Source organism: Dreissena polymorpha, chromosome 6, assembly GCF_020536995.1.
Source record: "Dreissena polymorpha isolate Duluth1 chromosome 6, UMN_Dpol_1.0, whole genome shotgun sequence".
In the NCBI taxonomy this organism is placed as follows: Eukaryota; Metazoa; Mollusca; class Bivalvia; order Myida; family Dreissenidae; genus Dreissena; species Dreissena polymorpha.
In genome coordinates, this window is record NC_068360.1 from 63,133,415 (window position 1) to 63,160,054 (window position 26,640).

The window sequence follows — 26,640 nt, forward strand, 5'->3', positions numbered from 1 at the left end:
TTTTTTAACAGAGTAATATTGAAGCATGACACGTTTTAACAGTTCGAATGTTGCAAGATCTGCCTCAATGACAAGACTTTCTTGCTTATAGTGGACTTCAAGTGATATATTTCTTCTTGCTGCCTTCAGTTTCTTAATAATGGCAGAATCAACATTGAGGGTATAGGGCCGTGCTTCCGTATCTATGGTTAGGCCCACTGAGGGCCCTACTGGAACAAGTGTAGCCATGATATAACGGCCACAGGGAATAATAAGAACAAATTGTTCAGTTTTTCTTGTGAAACCGGGGACTTTTTGGCTGCTTCCTAATTAATAGCGTGCCTCCTACCTAATTGCGCACCGTGAGCTTTGCTGAGTAGTCTAGAGTAGTCATAAGAACGTAAAATCTTCTAAAACCGTTTCGTACAATTTTAAGTCTTAAGATAAGCACGAGTAAGTGGCTAGTTAAAACAAAATCTCTAGTAAAACACAACACGGGACGCACAACAAATGTCAGACAGACAGACGGACTTAAAAGTTTCTTAAAGATTTTAGTTAAAATTTGCGACATTCAATTTCAATATGGCTGCTTCCTATAACTTTTTTTGTTTCCAGGATTTTATTTAAATTAACGCTAGTGCTCTAAAATCTGTCTATAAACACGTTGCACACGTATAAAAGACTACATAAAACACAGTTTGCCCACATTAAGACACAAAGGAAGACAATAAAACACAGTAAAATATCAAATTTTTTCTTCACAGTTTTTCAACACAACCGACGAACAAAGGACAAGGATTAAAATATCAAAAAAATCCTAATGGTATGGGGGAATCACACTGTTTTTGGTTCCGTCATACGTTTGTTGTCCACAGTTATCGTTCACCTGTAACCAAAAGCACTTACACCATAAAAAGTCTAAACATTGCATTTAAAAAAGTCATAAAAATCATAAAATGTGGAAACCATTCAACACCGCCACATATCGACCATTTTGTCCTAGTTTACGACATCGCTTGAGTCGCGGTAATTAGGTAAAACATGTTCACTATAACATAATTGAGGTTATCTTAAACTAAACTTTCAATTCATTACCATATTCATTGCAAAGGGATATCAATGTTTATATGTTATAGTTTTTCACGTTTATGCATACATTTTATTGTTTTATTTGATAAAACAGTGTTTGTCGTTCATTCTTCAGCAGAACAGTGAATGCACAAAAATGTGCTGTCTCTTCTCAGGACCCTTACATCACAGCAGTATGTCAAGTGGACCCAGTGTTGGCATTTTTCACACTGGCCCCATTTAATGATGACCAGTGTGTGTATGTCCTTCAGCTGTGGAGGGGACGACCTGCCACATACACAGCATAGATCCGATTGATCCTCATGATCACCATCAGTTTCAGGTTTAGCATCTTTCCCATGCTGGTTGACCCGGTTGATTTGCAGTCCAGATGTTGTTGCCTTTGTGGATTTACATGTTGTTTGATTATTTGGTTCCTTTGATTTAGGCATTTTCTCCTTTTTCTTGGCGTTTTCTTCCAGTTGAATTTTCTTTTGATGTTGGAGTTTTATTTGTTCCATGTTTTCATCAGGCATAAGACTTCCTTAAAATTTATATGGTGGTGTGAATTTTTTTCTTGGTTTTACAGTCACATTTTTGTTATTGTTCTCTACTCAAAGAATTTTAAATTATTTTACAAGTTGATGTATTGGCCTTGTTGTCTGAGTTTTCAGCACTTGTAATTTCTGCATCATCTCTTAGCATTTCTGGTGGATGTTTGTAGATGGACGATGGTGCTGTAGCTGTTGATGTGATCACATCGGGATTGAAGGGTTATATACCAGCCTTTCTGAAAGCACTTGTGATGTTGTCTGGGGAAAAAGCTCTACCGTATGGTCTTGCAATCAACCGAGCCACTTCATACCTTGTGATGGTCACCCCGGTGTTTGCATGCATGTACGCTTTGCACTCATTATTGTTATGGTGTTTCGAGGTCCAAACACACCAATATCAAGGGGATGGGTGAGATGGCTAAAATGGGTTGGTAATACAAACAATACCGCTGAATGTTCCTTAGCCCAATCAGTCAGGGTCAATGACACATGTGATTTGTGACCGTCATACAGGATCAATGTTTTTGGCTTGCCTGTGCCCTTTACCAGTCCCGCATGGTTGTTAAAATGGCCTTTCATGTATCTTTCACAGGTCCCTATTCACAAACCCACTTTCAGTCATGCCTCCATGTGATCAAGGGGCAGCACCTTCCAGCAATTCATCACACCACCTTTTCCCATGAAAAATGTAAAAGGGTGGTATGTAGTTGCCAAGAGCATTCACAGCCCCAATGAAAGTGACTTTTTTCGTTCGGGCTGACGTTACTGCTTGAGGTTTGGTCTTGTTGCCGCATACTATTTGGGGTGGTTTATGTTCAGTTGAGAATCCAGACTCATCAATGTTAAAAATTATTTGTGGAGATTGCTTCAGATCATGTTCAGTGAGAATAGATTTAACTCTTGAAAGTACTTGTCAATTTTCCCCTTGATTGCAGACTTAGCCCTTGATAAAGAGAGACATTGGGGCTTAACAACTTTAAGCTCATCCCACCTGGAGAGAAAAGAATACACCCAACCCTGGCTTAGATGTTCTTTGCCTTTACAGGCTTGTGAAGAGACATTGCATAGTCCCATGCCATGTACTGGATGTCCATTAGTGAGTGGCCATACCTAATGTCTGCCATGTATACAATATGGTCAACCGACTTCCTTTCTTCATCTTCTGTGAATAGTGTGTTTGCCTCATAATGGCAGTCAATCGACACATTTTGTCTGGTTCTGTCCCTCAGTGTTGATTCAGGCACCTGATACACCCTGGCTGCACGATACACGGACATCCCGGACAATGTAGCAGCATATGCCCTTTGCAGATTATTTCTGTCATATGGCTGCTTGTCTATGAATTGTTTCAATTTCTGAAAATAATCAAACAGATCTGGTTAATTATCTTTCATTGTTAACATTGTTAATACTTTTTATTGGCGTCGCACTAAAGTGCGGCGACTAGTATGTAATACGTTTTTTTTCGCTTATGGTAGAAGTTATTATACGGATCAATGTATATATTTTTGTTTTAAGAACATCTTGCATAGTGGTGATTTTTTTGTGTAAATTAGTGTAAATAAGTACTGCATTTGTGCCTATTACATTTACTACAACATTTATTGCCAATAAAACATCATTCTATACATAGATGGTGACGTCACTACGTTATTGTCACGTCAGTAAGACCGGTGTGTACACAATGATAAAACATAGCTTATTCTTTTAATTAATAATTGATCACAGGGACTGGGCAATAATAAAAGATCACAGGGACTGGGCAAATACGCGAACCGGTGAAACTTTCTGGTTTTGTATAAAAACAAAACTTCTTTGTTCCACTATCCTAGCAACCATCTAGTTACTTATAAAGGCGCTATAGAGCGGGAAGCTCGACACGTATTATTAATTGTAATAATGAGTCTTGATAAAGCAAGCAGCCGCTTATCAATGAGGAGCACCATCACAGCACCCCAGTCTCATTACTATAAAGTGCTCCTACAGGGTTGTTTTTTTAAGAACCACATTTAGAAGGCCGCAGGCCTGACCCGTATCTTGCCAGTGGTATGGACCATTTGGTATGGACCTTTAACCCCGCTCACTATCCAGCGTTTAAACTTCCGGGTTTACATTTAAACCGACTATTAATAGCTTATTAATATCTTAGTTAGAAGGTGATTTTTCAAGCGGTTCCGTAGTGTAGTGGTTACACGCTCGCTTCACATGTGAGAGGTCCAAGGTTCGAGCCCCAGTAGATTGAAATTATTTTATTTGTGTTCTATTTTAACTTTTTGTTTTGATGTAGTCATTTTAGTGTTAATAAATATGCTGTTTTATTGTAACCATTTTTTGTTTTTATTATGCCCATGAAATATATGTGTGAGAGGGGGGGGAGGGGGAGTTCGTAAACACATTAAAACTTTTACAGTGTTTTCATATCAATGAGTACTCAACCCCTATCGTAAATGAGCAACGTAAGAATAAGTTCAGAATCATCTCCCCTTGAAGTTGAGAAAAATATGAAATTACGCTTACAAGATGAAGCAGATTTTTTAAAACCTACACAGTTCTGTTCCATTAATGAAAACTGCACACGGATGCCAGTAAAAAAAGAAACCAATGTAAATAAAATGAACTATGAAATATTTGGGGGTTACAACACAAAATCATAGATACACGGTAATGGTTATTTGTGAGTTATAACACAACATCATAGATAATGGTTATTTGGGGGTTATAACACAAAATCATAGAAAATGGTTATACCAGTATCTTTTTCTATTTTGTTTAAAATAATCGGCCAGATATTAATATTTACAGTAGAAAAAAATCGTTCCATGTAACTTAATTGAGTGCCTTTTACACTGAAATTCCCGACGCCGTTTGATGCTTTGCATCAATACTTATCTTGTTCATAATTTAAATGAAAGTGTTGAGCCTGACCTATGAACGAATCTGATACGAATTAGTTAATGTTAACCGTTTTATAAAGTGTGTTGTCTGACCTAATTGATACAGCAGACGAACTTGTAAACATTGATGAAAAGGTTGACAAGTACCGATTTTTTCTTTTTTTGTTACTTCATTTTAATTAAAAACATACACATAACAAAGAAAATGAACAAACTTACCAGTATTCCACTCATTTTCACCCAGAAAATAGTATTCCAATGAAAAACGAAAGTAGGTCAGCTTGTTTACAATGTAAACATCGGCTAGGTGGCGCACAACTAAATACCGCGAAACAAAATGATACCGCGAGATAAGTGTTGTTGAGTAAAGGAAATTGTAACATACCTTAGGAAACGAGTTTTAAAATATAGAGGACAACAAATCAACAAGAAAATGGTGTTGTTGATTAAATACAACTTTGTATTCTTAATTCTTATTTGTAACGGATTTCAAACAACTGGTAAGCATTAATAAATTCTATAGTTATGGTATGGAGTTAAAAAAACGTCTTAAAAAACGTAAATGTCTTGGCAGTTGGATAACAGTTTAAACACATGAATCATCGACAGTCGTTGTGGGTGTGTTTCTGGTTCTTTTAGTAATGTCGCTTTTTATGGTTTTTGACTGGCGCAACAGGTCTGTTAATACATTTACTGTTCGGGTACAGGAGGTTTCGGTAGTTTCATTTATAAGACGCGCAAAGAATTTAGAGATACTTTTTATATGGGCTAAATTCTTTGGAACTAAATATTACCCATATAAAAAGTAGCTTAATATTTAAGAGCGTCAAAAATTTGGACTAGAGGTTTCGGTAAATAACAAGTTCGGTAAATTGTATTTATATAGTGAATGTTGTGGAGGTTTCGATAAAATGGATCTTTATAGAAGTATACCTACAATGAGGTGTTAATGACACCTATTATTGACTTACAATAACATCAGGGGCATATAGTTGCAAACTGGTGATTAATTTTGAATTGATTAATAAATGCTATGCCTACAGTAAAGAATGTTGATTTAAAGACTGAATTAATAAAAGATCTTTATTATGTTTAATGCTATTAAAAAATGTTCAAAGTCTTGTAGCACTGATTTTTTTTTTTATGAATTTGCGATTCTAAGATAAATTCAGTGTTTAATTAAATATTTTAACTATTATTTTATCTAAAAATAAATGTAAAAATAAATGTACCAAATCTTTAAAAATCGTATTACAGATAATGTTGATTAAAAAAATAAATACTACCCAAATGAGGTCTTGCTTTTAAATGACCTTAATAATTGTTATTGAATTCCTCACTTCAGATGTGTGATTTTATTCACAGTTTGAAAATGAAGGTCATGAGTCTCTCTTTTCTTCATTCAAAGAATCACATTTCAATTATACAATAGGAAATACAAACATATTAGACTTAATAACGCAACAGTTTATATATATATATATTATTTTTTTCAGAATAAAACATTTTTTTTCCAACTAATTTTATTTTTCAATTATTAATATTTGAAGTTACTGGCCAAGAGAAACACAAATATATATCCTAATTAGCCCCTTGAGGCCTTAATTATCACTACAAATTACACAAATGTCCTTAGTGGTACTTAGCGGTACTTAGCGATCCTTAGTGGTCCTTAATGGTCCTTAATAGTATTTAGTATGACCGGTTATATAGGATAGAGATGCTTGGACTAAATATAATATCACTAATACACAATTTCAAAACTTGAGATCAAACAGTGTTTGATTACATCAGCTCCGTACCTTTTAATCAGATAATTCAATTATTGCCAAACAACTCAATTAGTGTACACATTTATCGATTAAAGGTGTGAAAATTTGAAAAACCCTATTAATACCAATTTACCGAAACCTCCCGGCATTTAATATATAAATACAATTTACCGCCACTTGTTATTTGGTGACCGAAAGCTCCATAAATCAACTGTTCGCTGAAGTTTCTTTAGCTATGGTTCTTCTTGAGCTTTTATGAGAAAACTGCATCACGGTAGTCTCGTGCTAGGTTTAACTTCACTTGCGTCTAGAAACCATCTTCATATATCAGATAAATGATTTTAATGACAATCATATTCAACTTAATTTTATTCGATAATTGCCCTAAATATGAGAACAATCCTTTAATAATAACTGCAGTAGAAACAAAAACAACTTCACTTTCCGCCATTGTTGTTATTTTTTTCGCCCGGTAGATTCGTGGTAAATAGGTTTAACAGCACTAATATTAAATCAAACATGAATAAACAAAGATCTAACATACCATTTAAAGTAACAATACATAAGGCATAGAACAATTTAAATATATGGAATTTAAGACATCAAATAAAATAAATATCACAGTTATTTTGAAGCACTGTCGGATTTTTTGTTAAGACTATCAATTTAACTATACCAGGGCTTTTTTTCCTTCTTTGAGACACGCCGAATATCGGCCCTTTCCCATAGACATTTTTTCCCCTCTGAAAGAGATTTTCCCCAAAACAATGAAATAAAAAAAACAACAAAAAAACAAACCTTTAATTATATAAGTTAACCTGATCCAGTGTAGAAAATAGAAAAATATTGCTTAATTAAATTATCTGTTGCCTTGAATTTGTTTTCAAAACAGTAAAATATGTTAAAGTGTTTATTTCTGACTTTCCTTATTTTTCCCCAAAATCCGGCATTTAGCGTGATTTTTTTCCCCTCAAAAAAGGCCAGGCCCTTTCCCCAAAATTAGATAGAAAAACCCTGTATACAAATTCAATTATTGTTTAAGTCTGAGTTTTTCAACACTTTATTTCCAAAAATAGATCATGCTGGCAGCGAGAGATGTTTTCTGTCAGATTTGACAAGTAGGTCACGCAGTTTTGTTTATAAGCAAAATCCAGTGGGATCTAATGAAATACAGCGAGTTAACCCGACCCCAGAATTTAACGGGTTTGAGTATACAAGCGTTTGGCTCCCAGCGACCCTGAGGGTCAATATCTGAGAGTTGAATTGTTGCAACTATTGATGTTTTGTAAAAAATGCAGTGTGGTCACATGACTTAGTTTTCTGTATACCGTAAAAAAAGGGTTCTGGGTTTCTCACTGAAGAATATAATAAATAGCATGAACTATAATAATAATGGGAATAATATTAGGCATATTGAGCACGTTTGATTGTGACCTCTGTGCTGTAACCCCTATTGATTTTCAGGTCACTAGGTCAAAGGTCAAGGTCACAGTGACTCAAAATAGTAAAATGGTTTCCGGATGATAACTCAAGAACACTAAGGCCTAGGATCATGAAACTTCATAGGTAAATTGGTCATGACTGGCAGATGACCCCTATTGATTTTCTGGTCACTAGGTCAAAGGTCAAGGTCACAGTGACTCGAAACAGTAAAATGGTTTCCGGATGATAACTTAAGAATGCTTGCGCCTAGAATCATGAAACTTCATAGGAACATTGATCATGACTGGCAGATGACCCCTATTGATTTTCAGGTCACTAGGTCAAAGGTCAAGGTCACAATGACTCGAAACAGTAAAATGGTTTCCGGATGATAACTCAAGAATGCTTACGCCTAGGATCATGAAACTTCATAGGTACATTGATAATTACTGGCAGATGACCCCTATTGATTTTCAGGTCACTAGGTCAAAGGTCAAGGTAACAGTGACTGGAAATAGTAAAATGGTTTCCGGATGATAACTCAAGAATGCTTACGCCTAGGATGATGAAACTTCATAGGTGCATTGAACATGACTAGGTCAAATGTCAAGGTCACAGTGACTCGAAACAGTCAAATGGTTTCCTGATGATAACTCAAGAATAATTAGGCCTAGGATGATGAAACTCTATAGGTACATTGATCATGACTGGCAGATGACCCCTATTGATTTTCAGGTCACTAGGTCAAAGGTCAAGGTGACTGTCACAGTGACAAAAAACGTATTCACACAATGGCTTCCACTACAACTGACAGCCCATATGGGGGGCATGCATGTTTTACAAACAGCCCTTGTTTATGAAACTATTGACAGTGGGTGAACATAATTTACATTTATATGTTTGTGTCTTAAATTCAAATTATTTAAAATCATATTAACTTAATTGATTGTTGCTTTTGATGGTATGTCAGACCTTTGTTAAATTAGGTTTGATTTTCTTTAAGTGTTATCCATCCTTATCACTGCGGGAAAAACTGATGTGATAATAAAATAAGAATGCCAGACTGTGATGTTGTATTTGTTGTGACCATAATTAAAATTTATGGTTTTTCGTAATAAAAAAGCAGTTCTGAAATGAATAAAACTCAAATAGTATTGTCTTTTAAATCTTGCATCTGATTTAAAAACCTGATGTTTATACACAAATCGATATTCATTTAGTACAACGATAATACCAGATTTCAGCCTATTTGAAGATGTTTATTTATGATACATGTTGTTAACACATTTCAATATAGAGAAATTTTTTAACGTTTATGTTATTCATGGTTTACATTGAGACATATAATGATAAATGCAAGAATCACTGTACATATGTTTAAGAAATATTTACAGTATTATACATTTCACAATACATTGACAAATATATATTTAATTAAATTAATAAACACTGTACATGTATCAGGCATTTCCCCAGGATTTTGGTCAGGCACAGCGGCGTGTTGAATTGTTATATTTTCTAAATCTTAATTAAAATCTACACTAATTATTATCCTCAATAAAACATCATTCAGTTACATACTTTCACAAAAGAATACAGATATACAATGTCAATAAAGAAAAACGTGGCTTCTCCTAGAGCCAGGCATACACCGTTCATAAGAAGTCCACTGACCCAATATCTGGTCCCTCTATGGTAACCATCGTCAGAGCATTGAGAACAGCAGACTTCAGTCGATCACAATGGTCAGTTTTTACCCTTTTCGTTATGCTTAAGCCTCTCTTGTCTTAAATGCACACATTTTGTAAATTATTCACTCGTTTTCCGGGGTCAGGATTTCCTGCCAGATGCTGTTTTTTGTAGGAAATTCCTGATTCATCAACTAGTACAGATTCTTCAAGGTTGCGGTCCTGGCACTCTTCTTCAGAGAGCCCATCTCTCAAAGCTGCCCTACCATATTTCTTGGAGCCAGGCCGTTTGCCTCCAGTAGTTTGGCCTGTGAGTAGGTCTCTGTTCTCTGATGGCATCCATTTGCAAGGCACATCTACATCTACCCACATCTACCCACGGAAGGGTACCGACTGCTGAATGCACTGGTCTGCACATGTGACAAATTCCAAAAGAGCATATCATACCAACTAATGTCGAACCAACTGGCACGCTGCTTGATGCGCTAGGTTGTTGGGTTGGTCGTTTCCTAGATCTTATCATTCTGTTATGCACAATTACTTTATAATAAACATTTGTTGCAGGTATATAGCGTATTCGGTAAAGATAAAAGAAACTATTGGATGTGAACACATTAAAAGTTGGTGCTGTTAATTTATAGTCACAGTTTAGTAAAAAGTGTTAATAAATTTTAAGTTGGCGGAAGCAATCAAATGAAACGTTTGACTCCAATAAATTGTAATTGTCCCCTACTGGTTTCACCGGAGGGGACTTATGGTTTTCGCTCTGTGTGTCAGTTGGTCCGTCAGTCCGTGAGTCAGTCACACTTTTCTGGATCCTGCACGTCATTTCATTTTTTTCCTACGTCAAAAATTCTGGTTGCTATGGCAACAAATGTAAAACTAGAAATGGCGCGGCAGAGGCCGACGCGTATCCCTACGCTGCATGTTTGACCCAGGGGCGCCCAGGGTTGGTAATGGGGCCATGCATAATTGAGATTGACCGTATTGTCATATTGTTATCAGGTTTTTTTTCCACTTTTTGGGACGATAGCCCATGGCTTTGGAATTGGGAATTTTATCGGCATTTTCATGAAATTGGGAAAATAAATTCATAAGCCTTTTTATTCCAAACGAAAAGTCCACTGATTAGGGAAATACTAAATTTAATAACTCTTTATAATCAATCAAATTAAAAGGAGAAAATCATATAATACTTTGTTAGATGTAATTGAACTATAATTGAGATAAAATACGCATAAGACACTTCTTATTAAAAAAAAAAAAAAAAAAAAATTTTTTTTTTTTTTTGGAAATTGGGAATTTTTTGCCATATTTTGGGAAAAAAGTATACTTTTTGGGATTGGGAACATAGCCGAATTTCGGCTATAAAATTGGGCAAAAAAAACCCCTGGTTATTATAGAAGTTCAGTATCGATTAGAAGTGAATCAGTGTAGAAAGGAAGAAATTATAGTAAAAGGCAATTTTGGGTGGATGTGGTCTATGTTGGCGTGGCGCCCCAGGGTTGGTAATGGGGCCATGCATACTTGAGATTGGCCGTTTTGTCATAAGAGAGGTTCAGTATCAATTTGAAGTAAATCGGTGTAGAAATGAAGAAGTTAATGTAAAATAACCTAAACAAGAAATATCTTTAAAAAAGATATACGGCGTAAATAGTTTAATGAATGAGATCAAGTATAGCGAATGTCTTTTTCTGTGCAGTTCTTAGCTGCATCACACGCAGTACGGGATGTTACGGGGAGTTTTCGCGGCTTATTTTACATTATAACATATTGCTGGTCATAAACCTATAGATACAAAACAGAAAACCAAAAGAAGAATGGAAGTGAAATTTAAACATATGAGTCAACCGGCCACACGAGAAGTATCCGTATTTATAGGCGCGTTCTTCGAACAAACGTGTTTTAGTGGTTTGTCGGGCATTGCTATTTGATTCGATTATTAACAGTATCAATTATCATCGTGCTAATGCTTAAAGTGATATTATGGGCATTTTGCACTGTTGAATTGAGCTGAAAAGAATTAACAGGTCAAAATAGTTAGTTAAAATGTGGTTACTGATTAATTATCTTCAACTCACCTTGCTACCAGTTGTTTATAAAAATATATTTTATATTCGATATTCTTACGTGACCCACCCAGTCCTGTAAGCTGAAATGATCCGTAAAACAATTTTGTGTCTTTGTGTCGTATGAACAAATCTGCACTAAAACTAAATTTAGGTTCAACTCGTAAACGCATGATCAGTTGTCAAACGAAAGTACGGTTGATATTCAAATGCATTATTTTTCTCTTTCTGGTATATTGTTTTAGTATGATGATGCTGCATTAATTAATATAAGTGTATATGAAGTAGAAACATCAAAAATAATCAACGGTTGCGATAGACACCTATAAACTGTTACATTCTCATAATATCACTTTAGTACATTAGGCAATATGGACGAATAATTATTGTTAAATTTATCAACAATAATATTTATCATTGTATTGTTGAAAACACATTAAGAATCTATTATTTACATACCATAATTATATTGCTGAATATCTTCATTTAACATATTTCTGGTCTAAAGAAAATTCCAGGTCACCTAGTTCACGGATAGCGTCTTTATTATATAACGATTATTTTACTGGCCGCCAACTCCGGTGATGACCTGTATATAAACTCTGAATGTTCGCGAATTGACCCGATATACCTCGCGGGTTGAAATGCAATGCTTTAAAGTGAGGCCTCGCTTCCATTGCTCTTTATACTTTTACATGTTAACATGTTGACAGGAATAAGGAAGTAAGTACTAAATATGAGAACATAGCCTTTTAAGTATAAACGCTCTTGCGCTGGTAATACTCTGAAAATAAAAGGTGTACGCACAAACTGTATTGATGTCGAGAATTGAGTGTAAAACTGTTCTATCTATTAAGCCTTTTCATTCGAGATAAAATTGTTTCATACAGTAAAACAGTGTTACAAAGAGGCGGATATGTTTCCAATGTTCTGGTGGTATACTCAAATCAGCCAATGGAATAAATGAAGTGTATTCATTCGTACCTAGCCGCGGGAAATTTTATTGGAATTTTATTGGACACTTACAAAGGTCAGGCTAAGGTGAAAAGCTGGCTTATGCAGCTTACGCCGAAAGAACGAGTGAAAATCTCTGACCCGGCCCCACCCGAACTCCCATAACTTTTTGCCCAGGGGTCAGATCAAAATTCCAAATAGTGCAGGGTCGTCCATATGCTCATAGCTACCATGTGTGTAAGTTTTAAAGTTTTGGTGCTAAAAGTGTAGGAGGAGATAGTCGCCAGGGCGGACAGACAGACGAACAACCGGACTGACAGCAGAGATAACCACAATATCAAGCGTGGGGATAAAAATTATTTCTGACAATGGTGGAGCCGGTAGGGGACACATATTGCTTGGCAATAGTCTTGTTATATCTTAAGCATAACCGCAACAGACATAAGTTTCTGTTTTTGTTTAAATTAATTAGACAGCTAGTTTTTGTTAAACATTAAACATGATTGGATTTAAAGAATAAAATGCTCCATTTACATGTAGTTTAAACATAAAAAAACAATATATAATTCATCTGATCAGTGATCATGTGGATCAGGTAATACATGAAACGCCTTCGTTTGAATTCTGTTGTGTGACATTCATTCTGACATTTAGGTTTTTGAGCTTGACGAAAGATGGAGAAAAGTTGACTGCCTCCAAATGTCAAGATGTTTGTCTGCAGAGGCTTGTCTGCAGTCGTATTTCCCTGCAGCTGTTTACAGTCTGTTGTGCATTGTGGAACTTTTTTTTGTGTACATGTACATTTATCAGCCCCACAGTACCATAACATTTCTACTAGGCAGTGTGCTTAAAGGTCACTGTTCCACATATTGTTGAAATGATAAATGTCTAACATTTTGTCTCAGATTTTAACTCTTCCATGGCGTCTCATCAGGATCCAAACTGGTTGCTATTCTGATAGTATTCTTTGAAAAAAAATCAAAGAAAATGCTAATTTTAGAAATTCAGCAGACGACATTATTGCAGACGACTTATTTCCCAGCATGCAAAGGGTTAAAAAAGAAGAGAGCAATGTACAATAGGGAACAATTTAACCTATACTAATACTTGAGAGACATTTTGGTTTATGAGTAATTTATAAAATTATCAAGCATTACAAATGCAAAGCATTTGAATAAGTTTGAGAATTTGTTTTGTTTTTGTTCTATGATGTACATGTAACTGCATGAAGATGCTTGTACAAGTGAACATGCATTATGTGATATAACAGCTGTAATGACTCCATGGTTGAGGCAGTTTTTAAGCATATAGTTGCCAGTTTGTACTTCAGTACTTCCTTCCGTCACACTTTTGTTACAGTTTCTCATAGCGCCTTCAATATTTTACCGATCTCTTACATATTTGGCATGTAGGTACCTTGCATGGACCTCTACCTTTTGATGAGGTTTGAGGTCACTGGGGTCAAGGTCAAGGTTGACAAGGCTAATAATAGATTTTCCCGTCACATTTTTGTTACAGTTTCTCATAGCGCCTTCAATATTTTACCGATGTCTTACATATTTGGCATGTAGTTATCTTGCACGGACCTCTACCTTTTGATGTGGTTTGACGTTAATGGGGTCAAGGTCAAGGTCACTGAGGCTAATAATAGATTTTCCGTCACACTTCACTTCACTTTAATTTACTGGCCCTGCATTTAAAAAATATATATATCTATATTTATAGTTATGATCAACCAGAACCTTTTTGTAAACTTTCGGTTTATTAATAATTATTTTTTCTGTTTATTTTAAATTAAATTTAAGAAGTATTATAATTAACCAGTTATGTATTATTTTTTAGCTCTACTGGCTGAAGGCCTGAAGAGCTTATGTCATGGCGTGGTTTCCGTCGTCCGTCCGTCAGTGCATGCGTTAGACTTTTTCTTGTTTACGCGATTAAGTGCACAGTTTTCATCCGATTCTTTTCAAACTTGTTTAGTGTCTTTATATTAATGAGGACTCGAACCCTATTGAAAATGGGTTACATCAAAGTAAAAAGTCCAGAATTATCTCCCCTTGAATTTGAGAAAATTGTGAAATAAGGCTTGTTTACGCAATTAAGTCCACAGTTTTCATCCGATTCTTTTCAAACTTGTTCAGTGTCTTTATATTAATAAGGACTGGAACCCTATTGAAAATGGGTTACATCTAAGGGTGTCACGTTTACAGATTTTTCTAAACGTTTAAACGAATTGAAAGAAACGAAACAGTACTGTTTAAATGGAATCCCTATGTCCATATAAAAAACAACAGTACCATCGCATTTCCAAACTGAAAATAGTTATTTCCGGCAGTAATATTCCGTGCATATCCCATTCGTGCAATCGCGTCATTTAAATTTTAAACCATAACCATTATAAAACAGACCATCCGTATCACCACATGTGTATTCGTCATTCTATAAACATAATTTAAAGAACGTCGAAAATAATGTAAAGTCGATGAAAAAAAACTGTTTCCAAAAACGACACGTATTTTGCACATGAAATACCATGTGCATATTGTTTGACCGCAGAAAATGATCGACCAGTTAACTAGCAAAAACGTTAACAATATATTATTTGGTTAAAATTTTGCTTTTCAACATGCTACCGCTCTGTTTTACTTTTCTAATCAATCAATTTAAATATTTCAAGATGGCGGCATATGCACTGTTTCGTTGCCAAGTTGTATGATTTTCGGAAAGTAGTGAAGATTTTCCGTTAGTTTCCGTTCATTTTTGTGCCATCCGCTAACCAATCAGAAATAAATTACTTCCGAATTCAATAGCCCGGATTTACCGCAAGTACCTGGATTTCGCAGTTCTTCATCGATATACTTCGTACGTCTGGTCAGCTACGTTATTTTCACCCCAATATTTATTCTATTGATGTTGACTGTCGTTTAAATGTTTACTGTTTTGGTAAACGTTTTTCAGCAAAACAAGAAACGCGACCCTTTAAACGTGTTACCCTTAGTTACATCAGAGTAAAAAGTCCAGAATTATCTCCCCTTGAATTTGAGAAAATTGTGAAATAAGGCTTGTTTACGCAATAAAGTCAACAGTTTTCAACCAATCATTTCCCAACTTTCACAGTGTCTTTATCTGAATGATGAGTCAAACCCTATTGAAAACGAGCAATATCGGAGTTATAAGTCCAGAATTATCTCCCCTTGAATTTGAGAAAAGAATGAAAATCTTTAACAATTTGCCATTACTTTTGCAATATTGAAGATAGCAACTTCATATTTGGCATGCATGTGTATCTAATGGAGCTGCACATTTTGAGCCCTATTGATTCCAGCCAGTAGAGCGATTCAGGCCCTCATGGGCTTCTTGTTTATTGATATTTACATTAAAATGAAATTTTATTATTCACGGAATGATCAATATATTTAACTGTTTTTTTTCCCTTTTAATCGATTAGCTAAGAGCACTGACACCTACGAAAAGAGCGCAGCTGATTTCGAGAATTATTTTTACTGTGCCCTTGACGTCATTTTTCATTGTCAAAACGAAAGTGCAGTTTCTTTGTGTACTAAACCTATTTTTTGTTCGTTCGAAAAATTGTTCACAATTTGTATCGATGTGGCATGAGTTCTGGAACTGAATTTCACACTTTTGTCACACTTTTGTTACAGTTTCTCATAGCGCCTTCAATATTTTACCTTTTGCTGAGGTTTGAGGTCACTGGGGTCAAGGTCAAGGTCACCTAGGCTAATAATAGATAGAAGGTCATACTTTGGTTACAGTTTCTCATAGCGCCTTCAGTAATTGACCGATCTCTTATATATTTGGCATGTAGGTACCTTGCATGGACATCTACCTGTTGATTAGGTTTGAGGTCACTGGGGTCAAGGTCAAGGTCACAGAGGCTTATAAAAGATTTTCTCAAGGTCACACTTTTTTCCACACAATTAACCCATATATATCGACAAAGCATCATCGGGGAGCATCCATCAGTTTTGCTGACATCCTTTTCTTTTTTTAATTCAAAGGAGTGTTTCATGTACAGGTGGGAACAGAATTTTCTTTCTGTGTTTATTTTCTGAAATCTTATTTTTTTATTTATGGTCTGGAGATCTTTAGTTGCAATCTCTATGTTTATAAATTTTTTAGCATTTAAGGACAAACATTAAAAGTGCCGAAATCTGTTGACATTAATTCCCATTATGGGTTACTGTTGTGTAATTTGTTTGTCTTTCTTTCAATGAAGCCAATATTTTCTTCAATAGCTTTTGGTTTATCTTTTATACTCCAGATATTATTAATGCAGATAAAACCTTTCAAAGTTTATTTGTAAATGAAAAATAAAACTCCTCATAATTATTAAGGGTATGAAGTCATATGCTCAATAACAAAAAGTATAAGTTTTTCCAAATTAAGCCTGTAACTGTCCTCTTCACGGTCGACATCTTTAATAGAATAAGTTAATGTTTTCTTGTTTTTTGCAAAGTTAACAAAGTGTATCCTCTGAGCTGGGCTCACACTGGCCTTCAGAAAATAATAGCCATCATTTACTTTTCAACATAACGGTACTGAAGGCAAAAAGAAAAAAAACAATGAATCTCATTTTATCTGTTTTATTGTCCCCTACCGGTGAAACCGGAGAGGACTTATGGTTTGCACTCCGTCTGTCTGTCTGTCTGTCTTTCTGTCTGTCAGTCTGTCAGTCTTTCACACTTTTCTGGATCCTGCGATAACTTTAAAAGTTCTTCATATTTTTTCATGAAACTTGAAACATGGATAGATGGCAATATGGAGATGATGCACTTCATTTCATTTTTTTCCTACGTCAAGAATTCTGGTTACTTTGGCAACAGATATATATAAAAAATACTGATAATGGTGGAGTTTCAACGATAGGGGACCATATTGCTTGGCAATCTCTTGTTAAATGTATATCTATTGGATTTAAGTTATAATATATATGTAAAAACAAGCATAATATCAGTGTCATTTTTAGCGAGGCTGTTTTTGGAGAAAACCCGAGGTATTGTCATAGCCTGCTCGTCTTCCGCCGTCCGCTGGCTTCGTGCTAATACCTTTGCTCTAAAATCAAAGTGCTTCCACCCACAACTTTGAAACTTCATATGTAAATGTACCTTGATGAGTTCTACACACCACACCCATTTTGGGTCACTAGGTTAAAGGTCAAGGTCACTGTGACCTCTAAAAAAAAAAAAAAAAAAAATTCTGACAAGCTTTCGCTGCGGAGCGTGGCACCCGTTATGCGGTGCTCTTGTCTTATAAAATATTATCATAGCTTTACAATGAAGAATACAATCAAGGTTGTGGGTGTGACTTAACAAACCAGACATCAGCAACAGTAACATACATATATACTTTAAAACAAGCATAATATCACTTTAAAACATGAACTATATCAGTGTCATTTTCTTAGAAAATATTATCATGACTTTACAAGAAAGAATACAACCAAGGTTGTGGGTGTGACTTAACAAACCAGACATCAGCTACAGTTACATACATACAAGCATAATATCAATGTCATTTTCTTAGAAAATATTATCATGACTTTACACTAAAGAATACAACCAAGGTTGTGGGTGTGACTTAACAAACTAGACTTCAGCTACAGTTACTTACAGTCATGTACATGTACTATACTACTTACCTTTGAGAATTTCGAATGTTTTTAAGGTTAATTAGTATTTTGAGCAACAAAAACACATTAATTATAGGAAATAACAAAATGGGCTTCTTTATTATACAGAAACATTAAAGCAGACGACAATTACGGTATCATTTGAGCAACGTTAACAAAATAATTACAAAAAAATTGAAATCATTATCACACATCAAGAAATGTTGAAGCAGACGTCAAATAGCGGTATTTACGGGGATAATTAATTGATGGCGATTAAATAATTATTTCATCAAGCGATTGTAATGTTCTATTGTTCTTAATGTTAAGTATGTATTTATTGCCTGGACCCGTAAAGGGATAAGTTTATACAAGACCCAAAAGGGATAGGTTTTTAACACGTTTATTTGCTTATAATGACTATCTAAGAGGAACTACTAACGAAACAAGCATATGAAATACAGCGAGAAATCTTATTGGCCGAGTCTGGCTGTATGCGGGGCTTATCAGTAGGCGTTGCCAGACCGCTGATCATAACATCAATGTTCAACGTAAAATAATTGCAGAAACAAAATTGCCGTGAAAAACAAAAACAGCCGACAATATTCGCGGCGATTTTCAATAATGACAATTAAATAATAACTGTAAAGAAAATAAAGAAGATCTACAGTTACCGATAATTGGTAACGCAAGGGGAGATTAAAGAAGTTTTCCGAATTATATATCACTTCTGTCGGACACTGATCAAGAAAAACGCTCTACTGGCCACGATGTCGCAAAAGTTAATTTATGCGTGTATGACACAGGGTCGAGTGTGTACACAGGTAATCTGGTTATCGATTTTTCCTGCTTCATGGCCAGATTTACACGCGTTTCGCACTCGGAAAACTTGCAGAGGCAATTTTTTTTTGATGTAGGCGGATAAAATAATAGCCATTTTTTCTCGACAATTTTAAGAAATAATAGCCAGTTGGATAATATATAATGTCTGGCAGCAGCGTGAGCCCTGGTATCCTCCACATTGAGTTAATTTGAGAAAAGAGAAATAACAAGTTTTCAGTGGTTTTTAATATTGTCAAAAAGTGCATAAAAAATCCCACACTCTACCTACATGTACCATCAAGCTGTGTTCATGGAAAGTGTCATCCCAGATAAGCCTTACAGTCCAGACAGTCTAATCAGGGAACAGGGATTTTAATAGTTTTTGAAAACGAGGAGTCAAATGACCCTGTGATTGAAAATTTCAGGGGTCAAATTAACTTTTCAGGGGTCAAAATACTTAAATCTAGATAATTTGTTTATAGATATTAGTTATTTTATAGCTCTACAAATATTGCTTTGTATAACTTTTAGTTTATCTTGCTTAACTAAAGCCAACTTTTTGTATAATAAAACATACATTTTATGTTAGTTTCATGGTAACATTTGCATCAAAATGATGCAAGGAAGATAATTTGGAGGAGTCAAAAGTGACAAAATTTGCTTCAAAATGCAGGATTCTGCTTCAATTGAAATCCCTGAGGGAAGACTTTCTGTTTTAATGGATTTTTTTACAGGAAGTTTCTTAGGAAAATCAAGTGTTGTCAGAAATTGTCGTCACTTATTGCTGATTGACTGGGATGATGCTTGACACACATGCTTTAACAAAAGTTTTCCTATAACAATTGAGGCTCCATTGTAATAACAGTCATTATGTTTGTTTAAGTCCTCAACCTCACTTGTCAACAAGTGACTCTTGAAATATGGAACAAGTCTACACCATTGTTTCTTTTCACACTTCCTGGTTTTGAGGTTTACAACAAAAAAATGACTCACCCTGTATTTATTCATTATCCCCACGCTTTTTGAAAAGCGTGGGGATATTGTGGTTATCTCCGCCGTCTGTCCGTCCGTCCGTCTGTCCGTCCGTCCTTGCCACTATCTCCTTCTACACTATAAGCATTAGAACCTTGAAACTTACACACATGGAAGCCATGAGCTTATGTGCGACCCTGCTCTATTTGGAATTTTGATCTGACTCCTGGGTCAAAAGTTATGGGGGTTGGGGTGGGGCCGCATCAGAGATTTTCACTCATTTTTTTATGTTATATTCCATTAACTTCGTCATTTCTACACGGAAATGTAGAAAAGCATGGGGATATTGTGGTTATCTCCGCCGTCTGTCCGTTCGTCTGTCCTGACCACTATCTTCTCCTACACTATAACCACTAGAACCTTGAAACTTACACACATGGTAGCTATGAGCATATGTGCGACCCTGCACTATTTGGAACTTTGATCTGACCCCTGGGTCAACAGTTATGGGGGTTGGGGTGGGGCCGGGTCAGAGATTTTCACTCATTTTTTTATGTTATTTTACATTAACTTCTTCATTTCTACACGGATTTACTTCAAATTGATACTGAACATCTCTTATGACAATACAGTCAATCTCAACTATGCATGGCCCCATTACCAATCCTGAGGCACCCCTTGGGTCAAACATGCGGCGTGGGGATACTCGTCGGCCTCATTTAGGTTTTAGAAAATGATAATGCATGAACATGTGTCACAATGTATATCTTCCTTTTAAAATATAATTTTCAAAAATGTGTGCATGCTTTTCAAATTGATGTAGCCCTGTTATTTTCAGTTTTTATTGCACTACAGTTGCATGTTTTCAGTCATTGAAAGTATGATTTATGGACAAAATTAAACATTTGATTTGATCTGAGGACATTAAAGTATCAAGAAAATCAATATGATAATTTTCTCTCACTTAGACCAGATTTGAACCCAAATCTCTCGGAAGCTAAATCATAGCATACATGTATACCACTTGGACATTAGTCTTTTTAATTAATGTCCCACATGATGGCTGCCAGTGATTCAGTAAACAATTGGATTATATAAACATTATTGAGCTGTGCTCTATGAAAAGGGGGTTTGATGAATGTGGGTAAAGTGTTGTCCCAGATAAGCCTGTGCAGTTCACACAGGCTAATAAGGGACGACTATTTCCGCCTAAACTGGAATTTTGCTAAGGAGAGACTTTCTTTAAATGAAAAAATCATTAAAGCAGAAAGTGTCGTCCCTGATTAGCCTGTAGAGTGCACTTTGGGCACATGCATTTAACCTCTTTTTCACAGAGCGAGGCTCAAATCAAGTGTTTTGACTTAACAGCCCCCAAAAAGCATAACTAGAAATGGCACGGCAGAGGCCGACGCGTATCCCCACACCGCATGTTTGACCCAGGGGCGCCCCAGGGTTGGTAATGGGGCCATGCATAATTGAGATTGACAGTATTGTCATTATAGAAGTTCAGTATCAATTAGAAGTAAATCGGTGTAGAAAGGAAGAAATTATAGTAAAAGGCAATTTTGGGTGGGTGTGGTCTATGTGGGCGGGGCGCCCTAGGGTTGGTAATGGGGCCATTTTTTTAGTTGAGAAAAAAGCGTGGGGATAATTCCAGAAACTGAGGTTGTACATTTGACAGCAAATGCAGGTTATCTAATCCTCAAAGAAAATTAGTGCGGGTGTTTTGTAAATCATAGGTTATTGGCTTGCTTGGTTTTGGGCTCCATTATAAAAACATATTTCATATATACTTGTCATTTTCACTGATTATTTTCTAATCATAAAGCAATTTATCATGAAGATATCTGTATACATGTATCCCTGTTGGTTTATTGTTTGTAATTATCAGATGACATATAGTTGATAAGTGACTTGTCATAAAATTGTTCATTTTACAAATTTTTTATTTATCCTTGTTTATCAGTTAGTAAACATTATCATCTAATTGGACCATTATGATATTTATAATCAAAATGAAAAGTGTTAAGACATCTTTGTAAATTGTCAATAAAAGGTTGATACACACATAAATTTTGACCCCTTTCACCTTGACCTTGAACTTAGCGTCCGCGTTTAGGTTTCGAAATCTGCGTGAAGGTTTCGAAAAATGTTCATAACTTCTATGTCGCTTCAGATGTAACCTTCATATTTGGTATGCATGTGTATCATGGACAAGGCCTTTCCATACTCACACAAGTTTTAACCCCTTTCACCTTGACCTTGAACTTAGGGTCAGCGTTTAGGTTTCAAAATCTGCAGATGTAACCTTCATATTTGGTATGCATGTGTTCATGGACAAAGCCTTTCCATATGCACACAAATTTTGACACCTTTCACCTTGACCTTGAACTTAGGGTCCGCGTTTATGTTTCAAAATCAGCGTTTAGGTTTCAAAAAATGCTCATAACTTCAATATCGTTTCAGATGTAACCTTCATATTTGGTATGCATGTGTATATGGACAAGGCCTTTCCATACGCACACAAATTTTGACCGCATTCTCCTTGACCTTGAACTTAAGAGTCCGCGTTAATCCTTCATATTTGGTATGCAGGATCAAAGCGTTTTTCGGGGGCATATGTCATCCTATGGAGACAGCTCTTGTTTTACTCTTTAATTCCTTAATTTGCACAATGTGTAAACATTTAAATGTCATTTTATTTGTGTTTCTTGCTCCTGGAAAACAGGGTTTAATGCCTGTGCATAAAAGCCAAAAGTGTTGTTCCTGAATGCACAATGCACAGGCTAATCTGGGACTCTTAACACATTTAGGCCTATTTTCCAAGAGCAAGGCTTATTTTCCTTTAGCTAATGTTAACTTGTTATATACTAGGTGGTGGGGACAGCAGCGATGACTCGAGTTCCAGTTCAGACTCGGACGAAGAGGCTAAACCCAAAACTGGTATGTGAAATAGGTGAACCAGTCTCTGTGGCAGTCATACATTGAGCTGCGTTATGTGACTACTATGGCTAAATGCGTTTGCCTAAAGTGTTTTGCCAGTGTAGGTAAACCAGTCTCTGTGGCAGTCATACATTGAGCCGCGTTATGTGACAACTATGGCTAAATGCGTTTGCGTAAAGTGTTTGCCCAGTGGCAGTCATACATTGAGCCCCGTAATGTGACAACTATGGCTACATGCGTTTGCGTAAAGTGTTTTCCCAGTGGCAGTCATACATTGAGCTGCGTTATGTGATAACTATGGCTAAATGTGTTTGCGTAAAGTGTTTTCCCAGTCATACATTGAGCCGCGTTATGTGACAACTATGACTAAATGCGTTTGCGTAAAGTGTTTTCCCAGTCATACATTGAGCCGCGTAATGTGACAACTATGGCTAAATGCGTTTGCGTAAAGTGCTTTCAGTCTCTGTGGCAGTCATACATTGAGCCGCGTTATGTGACAACTATGGCTAAATGCGTTTGCGTAAAGTGTTTTCCCAGTCATACATTGAGCTGTGTACTGTGACAACTATGGCTAAATACGTTTGCGTAAAGTGTTTTAAGTCTCTGTGGCAGTCATACATTGAGCCGCGTTCTGTGACAGCTGGGGCTAAATGCGTTTGCGTATAGTGTTTTCAGTCTCTGTGGCAGTCATACATTGAGTCGCGTTATGTGCTAGCTGGGAGTAAATGCGTTTGCGTAAAGTTTTATGTGACAACTATGGCTAAATGCGTTTTTGTAAAGTGTTATGTGACAACTATGGCTAAATGCGTTTGCGTAAGGTGTTTTGTGACAACTATGGCTAAATGCATTTGCGTAAAGTGTTATGTCACAACTATGGCTAAATGCGTTTGCGTAAAGTGTTTTCCCAGTCATACATTGAGCCGCGTTCTGTGACAACTATGGCTAAATGCGTTTGCGTAAAGTGTTTTCCCAGTCATACATTGAGCCGCGTTCTGTGACAACTATGGCTAAATGCGTTTGCGTAAAGTGTTTTCCCAGTCATACATTGAGCCGCGTTCTGTGACAACTATGGCTAAATGCGTTTGCGTAAAGTGTTTTCCCAGTCATACATTGAGCCGCGTTCTGTGGCAACTATGGCTAAATGTGTTTGCGTAAAGTGTTTTCCCAGTTTAGCCAGATTAGTCTGCGCAGGCTCATCAGGGGAGGTAACTTTTTGCGTTGATGGTATTTTTGTGAAAAAAGTCTCTTCCTAGTAAAAATCCAGTTAACGCAAAAAGTGTTGCACTGGCTAATCTTGTTTGATACTATGCACATGCATTAAGCCAAGTTTTCTCAGAATATGACTCAATTTATGACTGATATCACGGTCTTCTAGTCTCTGTAGTCTTGAAAGTCCTACTTAGAAAAAGTTAAAAAGGCCCGCCAAAATCAGCTACTGTAAAAGCAGTAATATTCATTGACATGAAATGTTGTCATTTTTAAAAAAGGACTTTTTTTGAACACGTACATGTGTGGAATTGGGATTTTGATGGAACAAAATGGTCTGTCAAAAGGTTATTTATTTGTGTTAAATTATTGGATCTGTCAACCCATGAAATTAACATAAAATAATGTCCCACAAATAACACTGGTTATAACATAGAGGATACTTGTTCATGTCAGTGTAAGATCGTTTGTTATTTCACGAGTGATCATAGAAAATATATTTTCACAACTGGCGCAGCCACGAGTGAAAATATTATTTTTCTATGATCACTCGTGAAATAACAAACGATCTTACACTGATATGAACAAATTTTCTGTTTCTTTTATGCCCCCTTTTCAAGGAAATAATAAACAGCTGTTTCCCTTTCGCTGAACAGTTACCCTTTCTCGGAGTTTCTCCAGTGGCGTGCCTCAATACATTTAATACACAAAATGGCGTGATAAGTGTGACGAAATGACGTCATTATACTATTGAAATTCTCCAGTTAAACTCATTTACAATGTAAATAAACGGTGAAAAAGCATTAAATAAAAACAAAATTTGTTGGATTCAGTGAAATGTCGATTTTAATTCACTTGTGATGATCGAAAATATACATAACATTTTTATGATAATCTAAAAATAGAAAAAGGAGTTCTGAACATTTGTTCTTTTTATCGGTGAAAATAACAATTTGTTCTTTTCACTGCTGTTATTTCACTGCAGAAATGTCATATTTTATCATTAGGTATAAAAGAAAGTATATACTTTACTAGTAGTTTTTGGACTGTGCAGGGTTTTATTGGAATTGTCTATGGTTAATGGATTAAATTGAGATTTTGAACAGTGCTTTAATCCACCCAAAGGTATTAATAGAGCATGTTTCTGTTTGATTGTGCTATTAAACTAGGCCAATAGGCAAAGTGACATAGAAAGGGTTGGCGTCTCGATCCCTGAGTAACTAAAAAAGTGTTGAGAGGTTGATCAAACCCAATAGGTGGATATAGGGCAATATTGGGAATTAGTGACATCATTTAATTGTCTTTGTCAAAAATAAAGTTTTGTTGCTACAAAAATAAATGAAAACTAAAGTTGGATCTTGTAACAAATCAAAAAGACGTTTAGCAAGGTTGCTGAAACACTTTGTGTACTTAAAGTGCCATATGGTGAAATGCATAGTTTGGGCTGCTATGGATACAGAAGTAATTCAACATTCACCAGATAAAGGACTGCTGTTTTCTAAGTGACAATGCTCTTCTCCGTCATAAAATTGCAAACTCATTTAAACAATTTGCTTTTTAGTGGAATTCATATGTTTCTTGTAAATTGTTTCCATTTGTAATTTCAGTGGAGGACTGTCAAAACACTGTCTCTGCTCGCAAAAGTGCTCGCAATTTTTATGCCAAGAAGGTGGGCATATAGTGATCGCATTTCCGTCTGTCTGTCCGTCCGTCACACTTTTTTGAAAAATGCTCATAATTTCTATGTCGCTTCAGATGTAACCTTCATATTTGGTATGCATGTGTAGACAAGGCCTTTCCGTACGCACACAAATTTGGACCCCTTTGACTTTGACCTTGACATTAGGGTCCGCGTTAAGGTTTCAAAATCTGCGTTTAGGTTTCGAAAAATGCTCATAACTTCTATGTCGCTTCAGATGTAACCTTCATATTTGGTATGCATGTGTATATGGACAAGGCCTTTCCATACGAACCCAAATTTTGACCCCTTCTACCTTGACCTTGAACTTAGAGTCCGCATTTAACCTTCATATTTGGTATGCACTATCAATGCTTTTTTCGGGGGCAATATGTCATCCTATCGAGACAGCTCTTGTTTATAATTTAAAACATTATCAATTTATTCAGTTCATCTTTTTTATACCTCTTAATAACGCGTGTGATAATTTTCTTATTATTAAAGTGTAAAAACCTGTCAGATTTTACATCTAAAATTCATAATAGATTTAAATTTAACAATTTTCATTTTACACGAGTTTGTTACACCTTTTTACAAGTGTAAAACAATTCCTATTACATTGGAATATTTTAGAATATATAAACCCAAACCAGCAACAACTTCTGCAATATATAAACTTGTTAAATACTACTTTTTTTCAGAAAAAAACACACCATCAACAAACTTATTTGTATGTCCCCTAGTCTATACTGGGGGACATATTGTTTTTGCCCTCAACTATCTGTTTGTTTGTTTGTTTGCGTCAAACTTTAACATTGGCAATATTGAAGATAGCAACTTGATATTTGGCATGCATGTGTATCTCATGATGCTGCACAATTTGAGTGGTGAAAGGTCAAGGTTATCCTTCAAGGTCAAAGGTCAAATATATGGGGGGGGGGACATAGTGTTTCACAAACACATCTTGTTTTTATTATTTCTTGACTGGTA

At 35.8% G+C, this 26,640-nt stretch overlaps 1 protein-coding gene across 4 annotated transcripts in view; it reads left to right on the top strand.

Annotated features, from left to right (window-relative positions):
- Positions 1 to 4,827: 4,827 nt before the first annotated feature.
- Positions 4,828 to 26,640, top strand: part of LOC127834104 (protein jagged-1-like) — a 77,277-nt gene continuing 55,464 nt past the window's right edge. For all 4 annotated transcript variants that reach the window (XR_008027812.1, XM_052359713.1, XM_052359714.1 and 1 more), the window contains exons 1-2: positions 4,828 to 4,995; positions 22,698 to 22,766. Coding sequence is in view for 3 of the 4 variants with exons in the window: in XM_052359713.1 (XP_052215673.1) it covers positions 4,929 to 4,995; positions 22,698 to 22,766 (136 nt within the window). In the remaining variant the exon portion in view is untranslated. The remainder of the gene's footprint in view (positions 4,996 to 22,697; positions 22,767 to 26,640) is intronic.